General features: G+C 36.8%; 1 protein-coding gene across 1 annotated transcript in view; it reads left to right on the top strand.

Annotated features, from left to right (window-relative positions):
• Positions 1–19,899, top strand: part of PHIP (pleckstrin homology domain interacting protein) — a 167,658-nt gene that overhangs the window by 113,380 nt on the left and 34,379 nt on the right. The window contains exons 21-26 of the mRNA XM_006772207.2: positions 3,740–3,816; positions 6,414–6,645; positions 11,932–12,051; positions 14,511–14,618; positions 16,550–16,674; positions 16,804–16,886. Of these exons, the coding sequence (XP_006772270.1) occupies positions 3,740–3,816; positions 6,414–6,645; positions 11,932–12,051; positions 14,511–14,618; positions 16,550–16,674; positions 16,804–16,886 (745 nt within the window). The remainder of the gene's footprint in view (positions 1–3,739; positions 3,817–6,413; positions 6,646–11,931; positions 12,052–14,510; positions 14,619–16,549; positions 16,675–16,803; positions 16,887–19,899) is intronic.

The following is a 19,899-nucleotide window of genomic DNA, read 5'->3' as shown; positions in this document are numbered from 1 at the left end:
ACGTTGCTACCCTTCCCATTGGCTAATCAGGTTGATATGCAAATTAACTGCCAGCCAAGATGGCGGCCGACAGCCCGGCAGCTTGAAGCAAACGTGAGGCTTGCTTGCTTCAGTGACGGAGGACTCCAACATTCCCTGCCTGCCTTGCCGGCCTCTGAGCTTGCAATTTGAAACATTGTTACAAATACAGAAGCTAAACAAAACCCCAGAAACCTACTTTCAGCCCACCGGGATCTCAGAGCTGGAGTTTTTACAGAGTTTCTGTTATAGAACCTAAACAAACCAGATATGTACTTTCAGCAGCTGAGGCCTCAGAGCTGGAGCCAGAGCTAAAGCTGGCCCAGTATATAAAAAAATAAAGAAAAAAAGGAGCAGTTGGGAGCTTCAGTCCCAGCCTAAAAACAGCCCTCAGCCCCTCACCCAGACTGGCCAGGCACCCCAGTGGGGACCCCCACCCTGATCCAGGACACCCTTCAGGGCAAATCAGCCAGCCCCCACCCATGCACCAGGCCTCTATTCTGTATAGGGTAATATGCCTCCCAGCACCGGGATCAGCATGACAGGGGGCAGCACCCAAACCACCTGCGGCTCTGTGTGTGACAGGGTGGGGCCACAACCTCTTTCGGCCCTGCTCTGTTCCTGATGGGAAGGCGCCCCAACCCCCTGATCAGTCCTGCTCTGTGCCTGATAGGGGGAGCTCCCCAACCCCCTGATCACTCTGCGGCTCTGTGTGTGTCAGGGTGTGGCGCCCCTACCCCACAGGCCCTGCTCTATGTGTGACGGGGTAGAGCCATAACCTCCCCATCGGCCCTGCCCTGAGTGACAGTGACGGCTCCCCAAGCCCCTGTTCCGCCCTGCTCTGTGTGTGACAGGGGGCGCTGCCCCAACTCCCCTATCGGCCCTACTCTGTGAGTGACGGGGGAGCTCCTCAATCCCCTGATGGGCCCTGCTCTGTGCGTGACGGGGTGGTGCCGCAACCTTCCCATCGACCCTGCCTTGAGTGTGACGGGACGGTGCCCCAACCCTTCAATCGGCTCTACCCTGAGGGTGGCATCGCAACCTCCCAATCCGCCCTGCTCTGTGCATGACAAGGGGCGGCGCCTCAACTCCCCAATCGGCCCTGCTCTGAGCCCGACCAGGGGCTGCACCTAGGGATTGAGCCTGCCCTCTGCCACCTGGGAGCAGGCCTAAGCCAGCAGGGCGTTATCTCCCAAGGGGTCCCAGACTGCGAGAGGGCACAGGCCAGACTGAGGAAAACCCCCCCCCACCCCCGGAGTGCACAAATTTTTGTGCACCGGGCCTCTAGTATATATAAAAGCCTAAGCAACCGTTCAAATTGTAGCTATGACGTGCACTGACCACCAGAGGGCAGACACTGAACGCACAGGCATGGAAACATGGAGCTGATTTAGGAATCTTAGGGGAGAGGGGAGGGTGGGAAGAGCTTAACCAAAGATCTTATATGCATACTATTGGCCTGGTGCACAGATTCATGCACCGGTGGGGTTCCTCAGCCTGGCCTACCAGGATTGGGCTGTACCGACAGTCCGACATCTACCGAGGGGTCCTGGATTGCGAGAGGGTGCAGGGTGGATTCATGCACTGGGCTTCTAGTGAAACTCTAGTCTGGTAACTATAATTAATCAATAAGCGTTTAACAGTGTTGCTTACTTTTTTCTTATAAGTCAGGTAACATTTTCTTTTTAAAGAAATTATTTTAATTTATTTGAGAGAGAAAGAGAGAGAGAGAGAGAGAGAGAGAGAGAGAGAGAGAGAGAAAACCAGGGATTAAAACCATAACCTGGGTATGTGCCCTGAATGGGAATAGAACCCAGTACTTTTTGGTGTAGGGACCATGCTCCAACCATCTAAGTCACATTGGCTAGTGATTGGTTAGTTTTTAATCTCTATACCGGTGGGTTAGTTTTCTCAATGTAATAAATATTTCCGTAAATGTCATTGTTCCTACTTAATATTCTTTCAGCAAAGTAGTCAATTTGTAGGCACAAATTAATCTTCTCCACTCACCCTACCATCCCTCCCCCACAGTTAGCTCAAAGACTCTATGATCTTAAATAATGATTACCAAACATTTTTGAAGCTGTGCTGTGTTTTATAATGTTAGACATGGGAATTTTCTGAGTATATTTTATATGGATAGGGCAATATTAATTCAAATTGAGAGTATTGTACCCATAATTTAAAAGTTAGTCTTTGGTGGCTTAGGTCTTAGTGTGGCCAGGTCAAAATGATATGTCTAATCTGGTAAAAAGACATATTCCCTAATTACATAAACTCGACACATGACAATTTAGATATGTATACAAAACATAAAATGTATGTCAGCATATTATTTGCCTTATAAAATGGTTCTGTATTTTTAAAGCTTTATAGTATGATTTTTTAAATATTAAGTTTCTAGAAAATATTTTTTTGGTAATGTATTTATTTTTAATAAATGTATTGGTGTGACATTGGTCAACATGATAATACAGGTTTCAGGTGTGGGTTTCTATGTTACAAGATCTGTATATTGCACCATGTATCCACCATCCAAAGTCAAATCTCCCGTCACCATATATTAGGATCCCCTTCTCCCCCTATCTCCTTTCCTCTAGCAACCAACACACCGTTTCTGTTCACGAGTTGCAGTTTCATATCCCACATATGAGTGAGATCATATGGTTCTTAGCTTTTTCTGACTGACTTATGTCACTTAGCATTATATTCTAGAAAATATTTTAAATATGATTCAGCTTACTAGAATCTTATGTATTTTCGGGTGCATTTGTTACATAGGAAAAATTTACTAATTCTTTATGTTCAAATTAATTTGTGCTTTACCGTCCTTTTAGAGCAATTAAATAAATTTCTAGAGGATTATATTAAGAACAGAATATCACCTTAGGCACAATATATTATTAATGGGGAAAACTGCTGATTTTGGTTCAAATATTTTGTACTTTCATATAATGGCTATTTTATATTTAGCAATATATCTTCTTCCTCTTTAAAGAAGTAATATACTAAGGGTAGGAATAATCAGATCATTTGTTTAGATTTTTCAGTTATACTAAATAAAGATTAAAGAGAAACAACATGCTTGGATAGTTTTTAATCCTCTACCATTTGGACAAAATAATACCAGACAGGAATAAGCCATTTCTATAATAATAATTATAATACATAAAAGTTTGTAATTTTAAGCTTCCAAAAGCATCTATTTTTTTAAAAAGCTTAAATTTTAACAAAGGCCCAAGAGGTAAAAAATGATTGGCTTTGTCAACTATGGAATTTGATAACCAATCTAGAAGAGAAGTGATAAGTCTTCTAAAAACAACAAATATGCGATGGGGGGCAAAAGTGTAGGTTTACAGTTGTGAGTACGTGAAGCACCATTTATTCTTGTATTCTTGTATTACTTAGTAATATGTTTTAGATATGAAACTACTTTTGCTGTTTCATGTATGTTATTCATCCAAGAGATTGCTCTAAATCCAATATTAAAAATAAATATTGTATGCTTGGATACATTTAATAATTTGGATATATTTAATTATTAAATACATTGAATAATTTTTATATAAAAAAGGCCTGTATTTTTGCAACTGATATAAGTCAGGTTTTTATTTAAATATTCTGCTTTGATAGGTAATATTAGATAATACTGATAATTTTCTATAAACAAAACGTTATTTTATAAAACTGCACAATAAAATATATATTCAATATCTCACAGGAAGGTGAAGTTGTTGCTGTTAGTGGTGGGACCTCTGAAGAAGAGGAGAGAGCATGGCACAGTGATGGCAGTTCTAGGTAATTTAATGAATTTTTATTTCTCCAAATGTAATTAATATAAACTCTTTAGAAAGCTGAATATTCTTTTGTATCAGTCTCTTTGATTTCAGAGTTGCTCCTTTTTCAGAGATATTTTGTAGTCATCCAAAATTTAGATTTTCTTTGTAACATGTTTTCTCTACTAGAAAAAAGTTTGGTTATTGCATTTAGATCTACAGAGATGCTTTATCTTTCCAGGTGATGTTTTATTATTGAATGTTATTATTTTAACACTGAACCACAAATTAGTTTCATTACGGGTTTTGAGAACTATTTGAGCATTAAATTATGAAAGTAATGAGATCTTATAGAATTAACTATCTTAATAGTATAATTTGTTGAATGCTGTTAATAATTTTTTTCCAGTAGTGAGAGTAAGTTTTTCTTTTTCCTGTTACCGCCACCTCATTTGGTCATGTAAGTGAGGATTCTTTCAACTTCTTATGGTAGTAATTCACATTATTACAGGGCTGATATTCTTGTCTGACTTTGTAAGATCTTAGTAACAAGAAGGAGTATAGCCTCTGGAGATGATAATTATGTTTAGCTCCTCACACTTAACTCCTTAGCAGCAGTAGCTTTTAATATACAATTGTCAGAGTAACCATGAGGATGGAGGCTCTAAGAATTCCATATGTCAATGTTGGAATCAAGGGCTTTCTTGTGTCCACAACAGAAATGATAGGCAAGTGCTCATGGTTATATCCGGTAGGTTCCTGCATTTGAAACAAGGCAGTGAAACAAATATTTTCTTGTGGGCAATTTTATAAAGAACATGGGCTTTCAGTTTTATAGTTAGGCCTATGCTGGCAGCCGAAGATTTTCCATAAGAGCCGAGTGCTTCAGATAGTAGCAACTGTCAGTATTTGTCAGGTGCCATTTACAGGGACTGTGGCTGTAGCAAGTATACATAAATGCTTATAAGTTGAGAACAGTCTATTCTTGTATAGATGTTTGCTCTACAAATGCATTCCCATGCATCTAGAATAGTGTCTGAAATTTTTTAAGTTTTTTAGAATCAATTTTAAAATGTAGTCTGAAATCATACTAGAAAGCCAGTTAATTATTTAAATTTTATCTGTGGTGATAATTCTTGAGGAGGTATAGGTAAATGCCTATAAAGGACATTGAGCCAAGGGGAGGAGAGGTGGTGTGAGTGGAATAAAATTTCAGAAAACTCTGTCCTTTCAAGATTTACCAGGAATATTTTTAAAAGAGTGAGGTCATATATCACTAAATTTAGGCAAATAATTATTGATTTTAACATAGTATAATTTAGATTTAAGGCATTTATATTTGTAAAACTGTATACAATCAAATAATGTTCTCATATACTAAAATTGAAACAGAAGATAACATAATTGGATTCTTTATTTTGCAACAACATTAGTTAAGCATACCTTTTAAGTCTGTTAAAGGTAAACTGAAAAGAAATGGCAAACATGAATGGTAGTGATACATAAAATAATAGGGTAAGGGTTGACGTTTTTTGAATCATGGCATGCTTCGAAGCATGAGATATATCTAAGATATATGTAAATGCTCAGTATAGTTTACAATCACAACCTTTTCACTGAACAAAAATACTTCTGATCTTGCCATGAGGGCATCAGTGTTCAACATGAAAATTCCCCAGGTAAGAGCTCTCACCTTCTTAGCAAAGTAATCCCTGTGCCTCCTCCTCCTCCTCCTCAGTGTTGATACTTCCTGTGCTGTCCAGGGCTATCTTTCTACTGTTACTAGAATTGAGGAAGATGATTCTGCTGCTTGTTTTTGTATGCCCCACAGTATTTTGAACATATGAAGCACTATTAAATTAATTTGCCTAAAATCATAGAAGGCACTTAAATTCATTGTTTCAATTAAAGCTGTGGCCCTGCCTTAGCCAGTTTGGCTCTGTGGATAGAGTGTTGGCCTGTGGACCAAAGGGTCCCAGGTTTGATTCTGGTCAGGGGCACATACCTAGGTTGCAGACTCCTCCCCGGCCTGGGCTTGCACGGGAGGCAACCAATCGATGTGTTTCTCTCACATAAATCTGTGTCTCTGTCTTCTAGTCTCCTTAAAAATCAATGGAGCCCTGTCTGGTTTGGCTCAGTGGATAGAGCGTCTGCCTGTGGACTGAAGGGTCCCAGGTTCGATTCCGGTCAAGGGCATGTACCTTGGTTGCGGGCATATCCCCAGTGGGGAGTGTGCAGAAGGCAGCTGATCAATGTTTCTTTCTCCTTGGTGTTTCTAATTCTGTATCCCTCTCCCTTCCTCTCTGTAAAAAATCAATAAAATATATTTTTTAAAATAATCAGTGGAAAAATATCCTCAAGTGAGGATTAACAACAACAACAAAAAGCTGTGGGCTTATTTATCTTAATTGTTTGTTATATATTTAAATAAGTTAAGCCTATAGAATTTTAAGAAACTGTTTAGAAGATAATGAGTTGAAAGTTAAGGAAATACTTTAGTTCATTAATATGTACTATTTTGTCATTTATCTTTATTATACTCTTTTTTGCATTTTTATAAAATAGTCTTAATATGTATTTTGTCTGTGTGTGTTTTAAATAATTTTTTTTCTTTTCTAGTGACTACTCCAGTGATTATTCTGACTGGACAGCAGATGCAGGAATTAATTTGCAGCCTCCAAAGAAAATTCCTAAGCATAAAACCAAGAAAGCAGAAAGCAGTTCAGATGAAGAAGAAGAATCTGAAAAACAGAAACAAAAGCAGATTAAAAGGGAAAGGAAAAAAATACATGAAGAAAAAGATGGACCAATATCACCAAAGAAAAAGAATCCCAAAGAAAGAAGACAAAAGGTTAATTTTTATATAAACTAATGTTTTCTATGAAAACAAAGCACACATTTTAAAAGTACAGTTTATGAACATTAACATTGTTGAGCTGTACCAGCAAGCAGTAATAGAAAAAATTTAGAAGTATACAGTAGTAAAACCGAGTACAGCAGATCCTTGAATAAGGTTTCAATTAATATCCATTTGATGTAATGGTATGAGATGCTATAGGAACTTAAGTCTTGTTTATATTAATTAGCCTCTTATAAATTGGTTTTATTATATGTCATTTCGACTTTGTAAGTCAGAGATCCTATTAACAACCATGAGTACTTAATTATATATCAAAATATATTTAGTTTATTTAGGTTTAAATATTTACTTTATGAGAGTGTTTTCGTGTAGAATTAATTACTTTCTAAATATTGAACATTTAGTCTATAACAAAAGCAGATTTTTCTCGACAATCCCATGGGATTTGTTTATGTATGTTTTTTACAATCTACAGTTTATTAGTCCTTTAATTGCCATTACCTTTTAACCACCCTTATTTTTATTTTTGAAAATAAACAGGAAACATAGGGAGAACATCAACTGGAATAAGAATGGCAAAATTTGGCCTGTGGGGATCAGCCCAAATCTGGCAGTCCGACATCCCCCAAGGGGTTCCAGATTGCGAGAGGGCACAGGCCAGACTGAGGTACCCCACTGGTGTGGGCCTCTAATCCTATCTAATAAAGAGGGAATATGCTAATTGACCCTTGTGCCATCGCAAAGATGGCGGCACACACAGCCAATAAGGAATGAATATGCTAATTGACTGTCACAGCCTCAAAGATGGCGACACCCACAGCCACAAGATGGCAGCGCCCAGTCCCCTCAGCCCGGCTGAGCCAGCAGGCGTGCGGCAAGGCCAGGCCCACCTCCAGGCAGGGCTGACCCGAGGCACAGTCAAGCCTCAGATGACGGCTGCCCAGCTGCCCAGGGCTGCCTGAGGCTCAGGTAACCAGGGCCAGCCAAGGCTTACGCTGCCACCAGTAGCAGCAGCAGAAGTGTGATGGGGGCGTCTCCTTCCCCTGATCTCCGGTGCGGGCTCCCAGACTGTGAGAGGGGGCAGGCCAGGCTGACAGACCACACCCCCCTCCAGTGCATGAATTTTCATGCATCAGGCCTCTAGTATAAATATAAAGGCTGTAACAAGCCTTTACTAATTTATATAGTACATGAGCCATAATCACATGGTCCTTAGTCTGTCATTTGTAGAATTAAATACTAGGGTCTTTAAGGGTCTTTATCCCCAAAGACCTTTGAAAGTTTTAAATAATTCCTTAAATTTGTCTAAAGTGTTTATTTTATACTAGAGGCCCGGTGTATGAAATTCATGCACTCGGGGGGGGGGGGGTCCTCAACCCAGCCTGCACCCTCTTGCAGTCTGTGAGCCCTCGGGGGATGTCTGACTAACAGCTCAGGCCTGCTCCCCGTGGCAGTCAAACATCCTTAGCGTTGCCCTGGAGGCAGGAGAGGCTCCCTCCACCACCACTGAGCTTGCTAGCCATGATTTGGCTTCTGGCTAAGCGGCACTCCTCCTGTGGGGCCATGCAATGAGCATCTGCCCCCTGATGGTAAGTGTGTGTCATAGCGACTGATCGTTTTGCTGTTAGGTCGATTTGCATATTAGCCTTTTATTATGTAGGATGTCTCCATTGAACTCTTGTTTGTTTCAGCTTTATAGTTATGAATTACTTTAATTTGGATTCCACTGCCTGCTATTCTTCTTGTCACCTCCTTTTCTTTTATCTGGGGAAGATTTACCAAAGAGAATGCCATGCTTTTGCTCAGTTTTCTTCTCTATTGTCAGTGATGATAAATGTATATGGACCCATTATTTTATGTGGTAGATTGGTTAAAGAAACCGTATTTAGCCATGTATCTCACTAAAAATGTTAACACTTTTTTTTTTCTAAGTTCAAGACAATTCTGATGCACCTTTGAGTTTTGCACTGTGAGACTATAATTCTTTTGTACTTTGTGGTCTCCGTTGATTGATAATCATCTACAAACTAATACCTTAGGCTTCTTTATGCAATGCTGCATTTTTATTCGCTATTACAGTTTCGTATATTTTAATTTCACTGTTTTGCTTATACCAGTAGTATTGTAACAGGATCTATCTGCCACTAAATTTATGTGGGACAGATTTAAAATATAGTAAGATTACGCCCTAGCCGGTTTGGCTCAGTGGGTAGAGCATCAGCCTGCGGACTGAAGGGTCCCAGGTTCAATTCCAGTCAAGGGCACATGCCCAAGTTGCAGGCTCGATCCCCAGTGTGGGGGTGTGCAGGATGCAGCTGATCAATGATTCTCTATCATGATTGATGTTTCTTTCTCTCTCTCCCTCTCCCTTCCTCTCTGTAGTCAATAAAAATACATTTAAAAAAATATATAGTAAGTCTAGGATATTGTAGGCCATTTCCTTTCATTTGGATTTTGTTCACATGGTTTGGTGCTAGCCTACTAGTAGTAGATCCAGCAGTGGGTAGAATTGTCCTTATTCCTTAGTCTTCTTGTTATCTCAACTAATATTTCCCTTTTTATGCATAGAGTTGTAGAGCTGGAAAATAAGATCATTAAGCAATTGATATTATTGCTTCTATTAAAATATTTTCCATGTGACTAATTCTGTTTCAATTAATTAAGCAAGAAAATCAGTAAGGTAGATATAGAAAGTGCTTATAAGAAAGTAGAATTCTCCAAACATGAACTAAAGAAATCTCAGATGGTATCTGACATATATCCCTTATGGTTTTAGGGGCTCTGGAAACCAGATTAATAAATTATTATTGTGTGCTTTTTATTTATAAAGCAATACAGTGGATAAAAAGATATGCAAGACATAGTTAATACTTATGCTAAAAATAATGTGTGACTAACAAGTTGCTTGAATCCCCTAAGGTAAAAATAGAAGAAATAATCATACGTTTAGTTGCCAGATAATGTTTAAAAATAATAGATCAGAAACCAAATGGGGACATCTTATTTTAGAGTTTTAGATGAGGCTTTCAGAAGAAATAAGATTTGAGGTGCGCCTAGAAGAATGTCTATGGGTAGAAAACAAATTAATTACCCATATTTCCAATATTTAAAAGAAATCTTATCATTAGGCTAGAAATTTTGAGGAATACTCAGTGCATTTTATTCCCTAACTGGTTTTAAATACTAAGCGACAGAAATCTACTTTAACCAAAAATTATAGGTGTTCTAAGAATTATTGGTGAACAAGATTTATTTTCAAAATGATTCTTGGCTATGCAAGAGCCTTACAGTTATAAATATAGTTATTCCTGTTTAATGTCCAATTTATCTAGCTTTATGTAAGAGTGATTAGCTATTGCAATAGACAGAATTTTCCTTATGGGAAGAAATACTTGTCTAATTTAATTGACAGTCCTTACTGAGGCTGGGTTTAACAATTTTTAGATATTTTTTTTGTACGTGTTTTTCTCTTAAGTCAAAGGACACCTTTTTAAAAATATACTTTAACTTAAAACCTCAATATATAAAACTGATAAAATTTGTGGATCTAACTCTGATGCAGTACATAATAACAGTGGCTACTCAGAAACCCTGTGGATAAAATTACTGTTCAGGTGTCATCTGACTTAACATAACATTGCAAATCTTAGACATACAAAATTTATTGTCAAGTGATCCTTTGTAGCCTGTTGTACTCTGGTCCTCCTCATCTCATTCCAAAACCTTGATGTTATTCATTGTAATTATTGTGGTTCTTTCTTTTAAATAAGTTCAGCACCTAATTGTTTTCACCATTTCTGCTGTCACTCTCACTTGATTTATTGCAGTAGCCTTCCATCATTCTTTCTACTTCTTCCCTTTCCCCCTTAGAGTCTATTCTGTGAAGCAAGTATTGACAAACTTTTTCTGTATAATTCCAGCTATTCTGCCATTGCAGCCTGAAAACAGCCATAGACAATACATAAATGAATAAATATGGCTGTGTTCTAATAAAATTTGATTTATAGATAGCAGACTGAGCTTGGGCTGTGGGCCATAATTTCAAAATCCCTGCTCTGATGCATCCAGAGTGATCCTTTAAAAATGCAAGTCAGATCCTATCACTCTTCTGACTAAAATTCTCCAGTAGACCTATGTCACATGCAGTAAAACTCACCTTTTTTTCCTTCCTTACTCTCCAGGAAGATGTGGTTAATGAAGAGGAAAATGGATATTAAATAGTAGCTCTTACAGTACTTGTTGCACATAGTGTTCTGTGATACCCCATTATGACATTGCTTCTTACAGTGAACTTGCATTAACTCAGTAATAACTGTCTTCTTTTTTAAAAAACACAAGAGAATAAAATGTAGAATCTTATTTATATAAACAAAGAACCAACCAGTTTTAATCAATTGCATGAAGTTTCTCTGCTTATAAATACTAGGTTTCAAAGTCCATTTTTTCTAAGTCTAGTGTAACAACATTCAGACCATGATGGCACCTTGTCGGTGAGCAGCAAAGTTTTAAAGGCCTAGTTTTATATTTATCACATATTTTATATTTAACATTTTTTCTAAGTGATCCTTTCTAACCTGTTGTACTCTAGTCCTCCTCATCGCTTAGAAAATTAGTTTTCTCAGAGGCCTACTTTTATATTTTTCCACAAAAATTAAAAAGTAAAGTAATTGGCCTAACAGCATTTTGTTTGGGAAAAATCCGAAGAAATTTTTTGTTGTTGTTGTTAGAAGCTAATTGTGAGCCAAGAGTGAGAAATGCTATTTTAAAAAGGGAAGAGGAGTATTCTTGGGCTATAGAGAAGTATAATGCCCAGCCATGGAAACAATTAGACTTCTGTGTTTTACATGAGTTAGCCCATATGAGAATATCTTAGTTGTTATGAACACATTGTGACTAGGATTTAAAAAACAAACCATCAAATATGCTTTGCTTTGCCACATGCAAAGTTTATAAAACTGATGGAACTTTGAGAGAAAGGGAGACTACACAGAGCTTATACTCTGATGTTTATGGGAATATCTTGTTACTTAGTTTTGTTGTGAATGTTGTCTGTAGGTTTTGGATTATCTAGTTTTTTGTGTTGTTTTTTTTGTATGTATGCGCAGTGATTTGGCCACTACTGCCATCTTTCCAGAATAGCTTTTTAATACTTAAAAAATATACATTGTTGTACAATGATTTCCTTTATTTGTTTAAATACCTTTATAGTTATTTTAAAACACAGATTATAAATGAATGCTTTTACAATAATACTACTTTAAATGTTCTAAACCTTAGAGATTGGCGGTAGGAGAACTAACGGAAAATGGATTGACATTAGAAGAATGGTTGCCTTCAACATGGATTACAGATACTCTTCCCCGAAGATGTCCATTTGTACCACAGATGGGGGATGAGGTACGGTTAAACTTCTAAGGCATCCTTTATTTGTTTTTTCAAGTTACTTTAAACATTGTTATAACTCTAGAAACAGAACTCTGGAAGATTGCAGTTGTTTATTAAAGTATTGCATTCTAGGTGTTTGTAGCTATGTTTGGAAAAAGTGAAGTCAGGAGAAAAGTGCTAATGATCATCTTTTTTGAGATTTCTATAAATATTGTAAATCAAAATAATTTTCAAAATGGAAATTTTGATGACATTTTAAAAACTATCATTTATTTTTAATAATAGAGTTTTGTTGCCAGTTTTCTTTTTAAAATTAGAATACATTAATTTTTCATTTTAGACTTCAGTATTTTCTTTTAATTTTATTCATAAGTTTTATGTAAATGCTTACAATGTTAATAATTTGTCTCTTAGATCTTTAAATAGTTCTATTATTTTAGAATAAGAAATATTTCATTTTTAAGAAAATGTGATTGGCCATCATTTGATTTTACACTTTGGACTATGAAATGAAAAATTTATGATCTTAAATCAAAGTTTCTCATTCAGGGATTCGTGTCTCCTTGCATAATGTTAAGAGATAGGATTATCTGGTGTCCAGTAGATGAACAGTAAGAAGTCAGGAATTAAAATGGCTTCTTCAGCGAAGCATACTAATTAGCTGTAAAATGGCAGGTGGCAGTTGATAGTAGAAGAAGGAACTCAAAAACTTTATATTGCAAGAATAACTCTAATGAACAGTCTAAAATAATTCATGTAGAGATCCTATTTGTCAAAGAAGTTTTGAAGAGTACAGAACATTATCACGTTGTTGTAATTTAGTATAATGATAGATCCTAACGGATCCTGCCACATCAAGAAAATGCTTGATTATATTATATTTAACATACTGTTTCAAGATGGTCAGAAAGTTCATAATTGTTTATTGAATAATTTCTTATCAAAATGTCCAAGTTGTCTTTTTAGTTGTTGGTGCTTAAATAGGTAATTTCTCATTATTCAGCACCATTCATTCCTTCATATTAGATTTCAGACAACTGAATAATGATATTAATGGATAGAATGAAAGTATGTAGAATAATGAATGTCCGAAAATATTACTAAGAACTTAATAACATTTTTTAAAATTTTAATACCTTTTTTTAAAAAATAAGCTCTATTTTTTTATTAGTGGGAAGAATTTTTGGTATCCAATTACTGTGTTCAAGTATCAGTTCTACAGGATAGTAGTCAGGAGTTACTTAAATTTGACCTTTATAGCATAAGGATAAATGGATGTCTTGCTGTTTTTATAAGGATAAAATATATGTGACAATACATTTTTCACTTTCAAGTTCTGCATATGTATAAACGACTGCTGCAAAAGTAAGGGAAGAATAAACTTAATCATGATCTGTCATCATAGCTTTTTTGTGCAACAAGATTAACTTATTTTGAATAAAAAAATAAAACGGTGAAACAAAAAACACTAAAAAATGACTACTCTTCTTAGTCTATAACAAAATTGTTATTTTGAACACTTCAGTTATGATTGACATTATAAAACACATAGCACAGAGGTTACACAACACATTAAGGATTTCTGCTGCAGACTCAGCTGCTTAACAGCCAGGTGAATCACAGCATATGACACAGCCACCAAATGAACCCCATCCTTGGACTACTTGAAAATATTACTGAACTATATACAATAAATTGTGTTCATTTATTATTATTATTATTAAGTAGAGGCTCGGTGCATGGATTCGTGCACCGTTTGGGTTCCTCGGCCTGGCCTGCGGGGATCAGGCTGAAACCAGCTCTCCAACATCCCCTGAGGGGTCCTGCTTTGCAAGAGAGCGGACCTCCTCTGGTTCCGGGTGTGTCACCCGAGAACTGTAGCTGCCAAGTCACAGCAGCTCAGCAGTTCCTGCATTGAGCGTCTTCCTCCTTGTGGTCATAGCTACTGGTCTATCAGTTGGATATTCACTTAGGCTTTCATAGATATAGACTAGAGGCCCGGTGCATTAAATTCATGCACAGGTAGGGTCCCTAGGCCTGGTCAATGATGAAGGCTGATGAGGTTCCATGCCTCCTTACCTCGCTGTCTGCACACCACCACTGCACAGTTCCCCGCCTCTTCCTTCCCTTGCTACCCATGCACCGCTACCATGTGGTTCCTGCCGCTGCCTCCTTCCCTCGCTCCCTCAGCACCCCGCTGCCACTGCTGGTTGCCCACCATGTTCCGCACTGCTCCCTTGTGGTCAGCGCATGTCATAGCAAGCGATTGAACTCACAGTCGAGCTCTCAAGAAGACATTTTGCATATTATCCTTTAATATATATAGGTATTTAGTTCAAAAAAACCCAAAACTTGAGGAAAAGCAGGGAAAATAAAATATTAGAATAACTTTAAAGGACATTAAATTCTTGCATATTGAGTTAAAGGAAACACATTCAAATTTTAAAATTGTGACTTTATTTACTTCTCAGGTTTATTATTTCCGACAAGGACATGAAGCATATGTTGAAATGGCCCGGAAAAATAAAATTTATAGTATCAATCCCAAAAAACAACCATGGCATAAAATGGAACTACGGGTATGATATTCATTACTATTTAATAGCCCCAAATTACGTATTTATGGAATATGGAGAAAATTGTATTGTTAATAGTTTTACTATAAGAAACTGTATCATGAAGATACCTTTCTTAACTGAAGCAATCTGGGGAGTAGAGGGTGTTTAACATTCTAAGAAACACAAGATTGACTAAATTTGTATACTCTGATAGTTTATAAACTGCATACAAAATATAATTATAGTGAAAATTAGACAACACTAATGTCTAAGGTAAAAATTCATGTGTGTAAATTTGTTAAGTATTTCTAGATTTATCAGCAGTACTTCAGAATTACTAGTTCTAAACTTCTAAGTGTTGGAAAACTCTTATTTCATTCTAGTTTTTCTTTACTGTTTAAAATTTAAATATAAGTCCTTGGGTTATGTTGGAGATCCATTCCTACGGCGTGACGTAATGCAATTTTTGCTGTAAGTCGGAACCCACCTACATAAGCTCCTATGTCACTCACATGGAGCACATACACAGCAGTAATGAAGTGAAACAGTAAAAATAAATAAATAAAAGATAATTCCTGACGTTTGCTTGTGGTAAATAAATAATAAAAAACATAAAGCACATAGGTTCATATGTCGAAATGACGGAACTTTTTTTTTATATAAATAAATGGGAGATGGCAAGGTAACCACGAAATGACGTACGTCAAGTCCGATGTAACCTGAGGACTATCTATATGTACCTCAATGAATTTACTTATGTATACACACACACACACACACACACACACACACACACAAAATAGAGGCCGGTGCACGACATTCGTGCACTGGGGGTTTTGGCTCAGCCCGATCTGCACCCCCTTGCAGTTGGACATCCCTCGAGGGGTCCTTAGTGCTGCTGTGGAGGCGGGAGAGGCTACTGCCACTGAGCTACGTTAGGCAAGAAGGATGCCCCTCCAGAACTTTAGAGAGAGCACAGTACCACAGACACATCGGTTTTGAATTTCTGGTCCTCAGAACTGTGAGAGAATACATTTCAGTTATTTTAAGCCACTCAGACTGTGGTAGCTTGTTAGGGCAGCCTAGGAACATAACATACGTGGAATCTTTTAGCTGACTCTATTTCCACATTTCCACTGGAGCTGTGTCTTATTCTGACCCAGTGATTCTCAACTCTGAGTGCACATTGGAATGGCCTAGAGCAGTGGTCGGCAAACTGCAGCTGGCGAACCACATGCGGCTCTTTGGCCCCTTGAGTGTGACTCTTCCACAATATACCATGTGCGGGCGCACACATACAGTGATTGAAACTTCGTGGCCCATGTGCAGAAGTTGGTATTTTGTAGAAGAGCAATACTCAAGGGGCCAAAGAGCCGCATGTAGCTCATGAGCCGCAGTTTGCCGACCACTGGTCTAGGAGATCCGTCTGCCACCAGAACTACGATTTCCAACATTCCTGGTGCTCCCTGCGCTCTGGGCTTCCGCTTCCGGTCCTGGGGCTGCCACCAAAACTATTCCAGAATTCCTGGTGCTCCCTGCGATCTTGGTTTTTACCCTTCCTACTTTGTCTCTGTCCCATGGCCTCCCACTCTGTCACATCTTCCAAGCCGCCAGCTCTCCCTCTCTGCTCTCTGTCTGGCAGCTTGGGTAGCCAATTTTCCCAAGCCGCTCCATTCTCTGCCGGCTCTCCCACTCTGCTCTTCGCCCTGCACCTGTCTATGCAAATTAATCTGCCATCTTTGTTGGGTTAATTTGCAGGCTGGTGAGTGTAGCAGAGGGATGGTCAATTTACATGTTTCTCTTTTATTATTTAGGATACACACACACACACACACACACACACACAGAGTAAATTACCTATATGAAGATTTAAATGAAGACGCTTTTTCAGTTATGTTTAGCAATTCATTTATCTTGTGATGATGGTTTCTTATTTCCTGTATCTTCCTCAGGAACAAGAACTGATGAAAATAGTTGGCATAAAGTATGAAGTGGGCTTACCTACCCTTTGCTGCCTTAAACTTGCTTTTCTAGATCCTGATACTGGTAAACTGACTGGCGGATCATTTACCATGAAGTAAGGACTGTTGAAAAGGCAATAGTTTCTTAGTATTGTAAATTATTTATCAAGATTCAGTTAAATTTGAATGTTTCTTAGATATTTTTAGGTTTGTGACCTAATCAGTTTGTTTCTCTTTGTAATTAGATACCATGATATGCCTGACGTAATAGATTTTCTAGTCTTGAGACAACAATTTGATGACGCCAGATATAGGCGGTGGAATATAGGTAGGTAATTTTAGAAACCATAGATGTTTGTTTTTAATCTAATTTAATATTTTTCATTATTTAGGAAATATAATTTCTGTGGTTTGTCTTGTCATTTCTGGGAATATTAATAGCAAGTACAATATTGTGTCACATACTTTTAAGTATTTTTTTTTATGAATGAAATGCTTTTAATTTAGTTGATGCTAAAATTCTAAGCATTTGTTCCTCTTACGTTTGTTAACTTATACGGTTCTTTATAGCTATTCTTTAGCTGTTTTGTTTGTTAACTTAAATCTTTATTCAGAACTATTAATAATTCAAAATTGAAGCAAAAGATGTCTTCAAGGTTCAAAATGTTTAATAATAGTTTAGACTGGGATTAAAACTAAATTGACATTTTTTGTTCGTTTAACTGTTATGTAATTCTTAAACATTAATACTGTTATGAAAACTCAAAAGACATTTTAAAATCCTTTAAAGTTTCTAGGTATTTAAATGCATTAATTTATGTACAAATGGATGTGCTGTTCATTAAAGTATTTCTTTTAAAAATGTCGTGCAGGCCATTCTTTGTCATCTTGGAGTGAAATGTGAATTTATAGATAGCATAATGTGGTTTAAAAGGCACATTAATTGATATATCAGCCAATCTCTCCTCCAGTGCCATGGCCATGATTTGTCTTTTTTTTGTTTGGGCTTGGTGGACTTGGAAATTTATATGTGTTTTTAAAAGGAAAAATTAGGAAAATTCAAGTTATCAAAATTACAGTCATTGGAGTTACCAAAAAAATTATGTATCATGTATCATTTCTCTGGAAGTTTTGAAAGGTGTATTCCATAAAATAAGGGAGTAAACCAAGATAGAGAAAGATATGGAATCCACCGTTGCACAGGAAACAGGAAATTTTTTCAGAGCAGATAGGAATTCACAAGTAATAGTCAACAAAAGTCTAAGGATAGCGTCTAGCAAGCCTATAAAACAACCAGATCAGAAGATATTGTTGTCTACCAAGAATGCAGTCTTCAGGGGAACAAAATGGAACTGACAAATTATCTAACATGTTTGACTTTGTGGGAAATTATATTGGAGAGTATTTTTTAGTTTGAGCTGTTAGAGAATGTGGGAAGACAATCATAAATGCAGAGAAAACTAACCATTTAAAAAAATGGAACAATTCTTACAACATACAAGAAAGTAAGTGTGTGCAACTTGACCTAGGAGCAAACAATATTTACATAGTCATGATAAAGAAAAACAATATGAATTAAATAAAATACATATACCTTTTATATACAGTTGTATGGATACAGGTCAGTACTTAATGTCTAAAATTGGTGAATGGAGAAATAGATCTATATTCATTATTTAGAAATTTGTAAGTAAATCTCAAGTTGGAAGAGTTAAAAGCTTTCTTGATTTTGGTTATAATTTTGTACATTTGAGTTTCAACAATTATTTGCATGCGTTGGTTGATAAGGTACATTTTATTTTTTTAAGAACATGCATCTGCCAATTAATTGCAGAACAAATATTCGTGTCCACAAATATATCAGAAATGAGCTGATAACAAACTAAGGAGACAAATATGGCGAGCATTAGAGAAATAAAAGAGATATTTCAAATGGATGTACATCAGAATTTTCTCATTTGGATCTTATAGCCAACACCACCGTCAAATTTATAGATTAATATTTCTTCTAAAGTTAGTACTTCTTAGTCTTTTATTTCTGAAGACACAGTAGTGCCAATCCTTGTCCATGGCTATGTGTTTCAAGGCTCCCAGTGGATACCTAAGGCTGCAGATAGTACAGAACTTTATATATAGTATTTTTCTATGCATACATACTGTGATAAAGTCAAATTTATAAATTAGGCACAGTAAAGAGATTAACGACAATAAGTAATAAAATACAATAATATAACAATATATTATAATAAAAGTGAATGTTCTCTCTCTCTCGGTGTGGGATGTTACAAGATTGCTTCTTGCTACTCAGAATGGTGCACAATTTAAAACTTAAAATATGTTCATTTTTGGAGTTTTTTGATTAATATTTTCATTCTGTTGTTGACCACAGGTAACTAAAATTGTGGAAAATGAAACTGCATGTTGTGGGGACAGGGCTATACTGTATATGTATCTGTATAACAACTGCTATTTAAAATTATATTAATAGTAATTGCTCTAGCCTTCTTCAGAAATGTTTAATGCTTACTTTGACTAGTGGACTCTATTCCTTGTTTAACTTTATTGTTATCACGGTAGTGTACCATTCATTTGGGTTAGGCATTCATTGTTCAGTTCTATCTCTTTAGAATAATGTCATCAGTCTATGTAGGATCATAAATAGTTACTAGGTGTACCGGTTAATAATGTGGATTTTTTTTCAATAGATGGAGTTACACATATGTTGATATATATGCGATTTGATATCTATGCTCTTTGGTTGTACTAACAGCAAGGTTCAAAACTTCATATGTCAAATTTTCTGAAGGTGTTAGCATCAGATATTTTTACGCTTAAAAATGTGGAATTTCATGCCAAATAAAAGCATTTGTGGGAAGTTTTAATTCATAATTTTGAAGAAAAAGTTACCGTGTACTTCAAGAAGCTTATGGTGAACATGCTCCATCTCAAGGTACTTGTGAATGCTGGCTTAAACGCTTTAAAAGCGATGATTTTGATGTGAAAGACAAAGAATATCCTGGATGAAGATGTGTGTTAAACTCAAAAACAACTTGCAGAAAGATTAAACGTTGCTTAGCAAACAATTTCTGATCCTTTACAAGCAATGGGAAAGATTTTGAAGGAAATGGTGCCACATCAACAACTGAACGAAAGACAAATGGAAAACCGAAAAGTCATCAGTAAAATGTTGCTTCAGTCGCACAAAAGAAAGTCCTTTTGCATCAAATTATGACTGGCGATGAAAAGTGGATTTATTTTGAGAATCCCAAATGCACAAAATCATGGGTTGATCCAGGTCAACCATCAACATCGACTGCAAGGCCAAATTGCTTCAGAAGGAA

The sequence above is a fragment of the Myotis davidii genome, unplaced genomic scaffold, assembly GCF_000327345.1.
Source record: "Myotis davidii unplaced genomic scaffold, ASM32734v1 scaffold104, whole genome shotgun sequence".
NCBI classification, from domain to species: Eukaryota; Metazoa; Chordata; class Mammalia; order Chiroptera; family Vespertilionidae; genus Myotis; species Myotis davidii.
The sequence above is the reverse complement of the archived record's forward strand: the minus strand, read 5'-3'. Positions and strand labels throughout refer to the sequence as shown.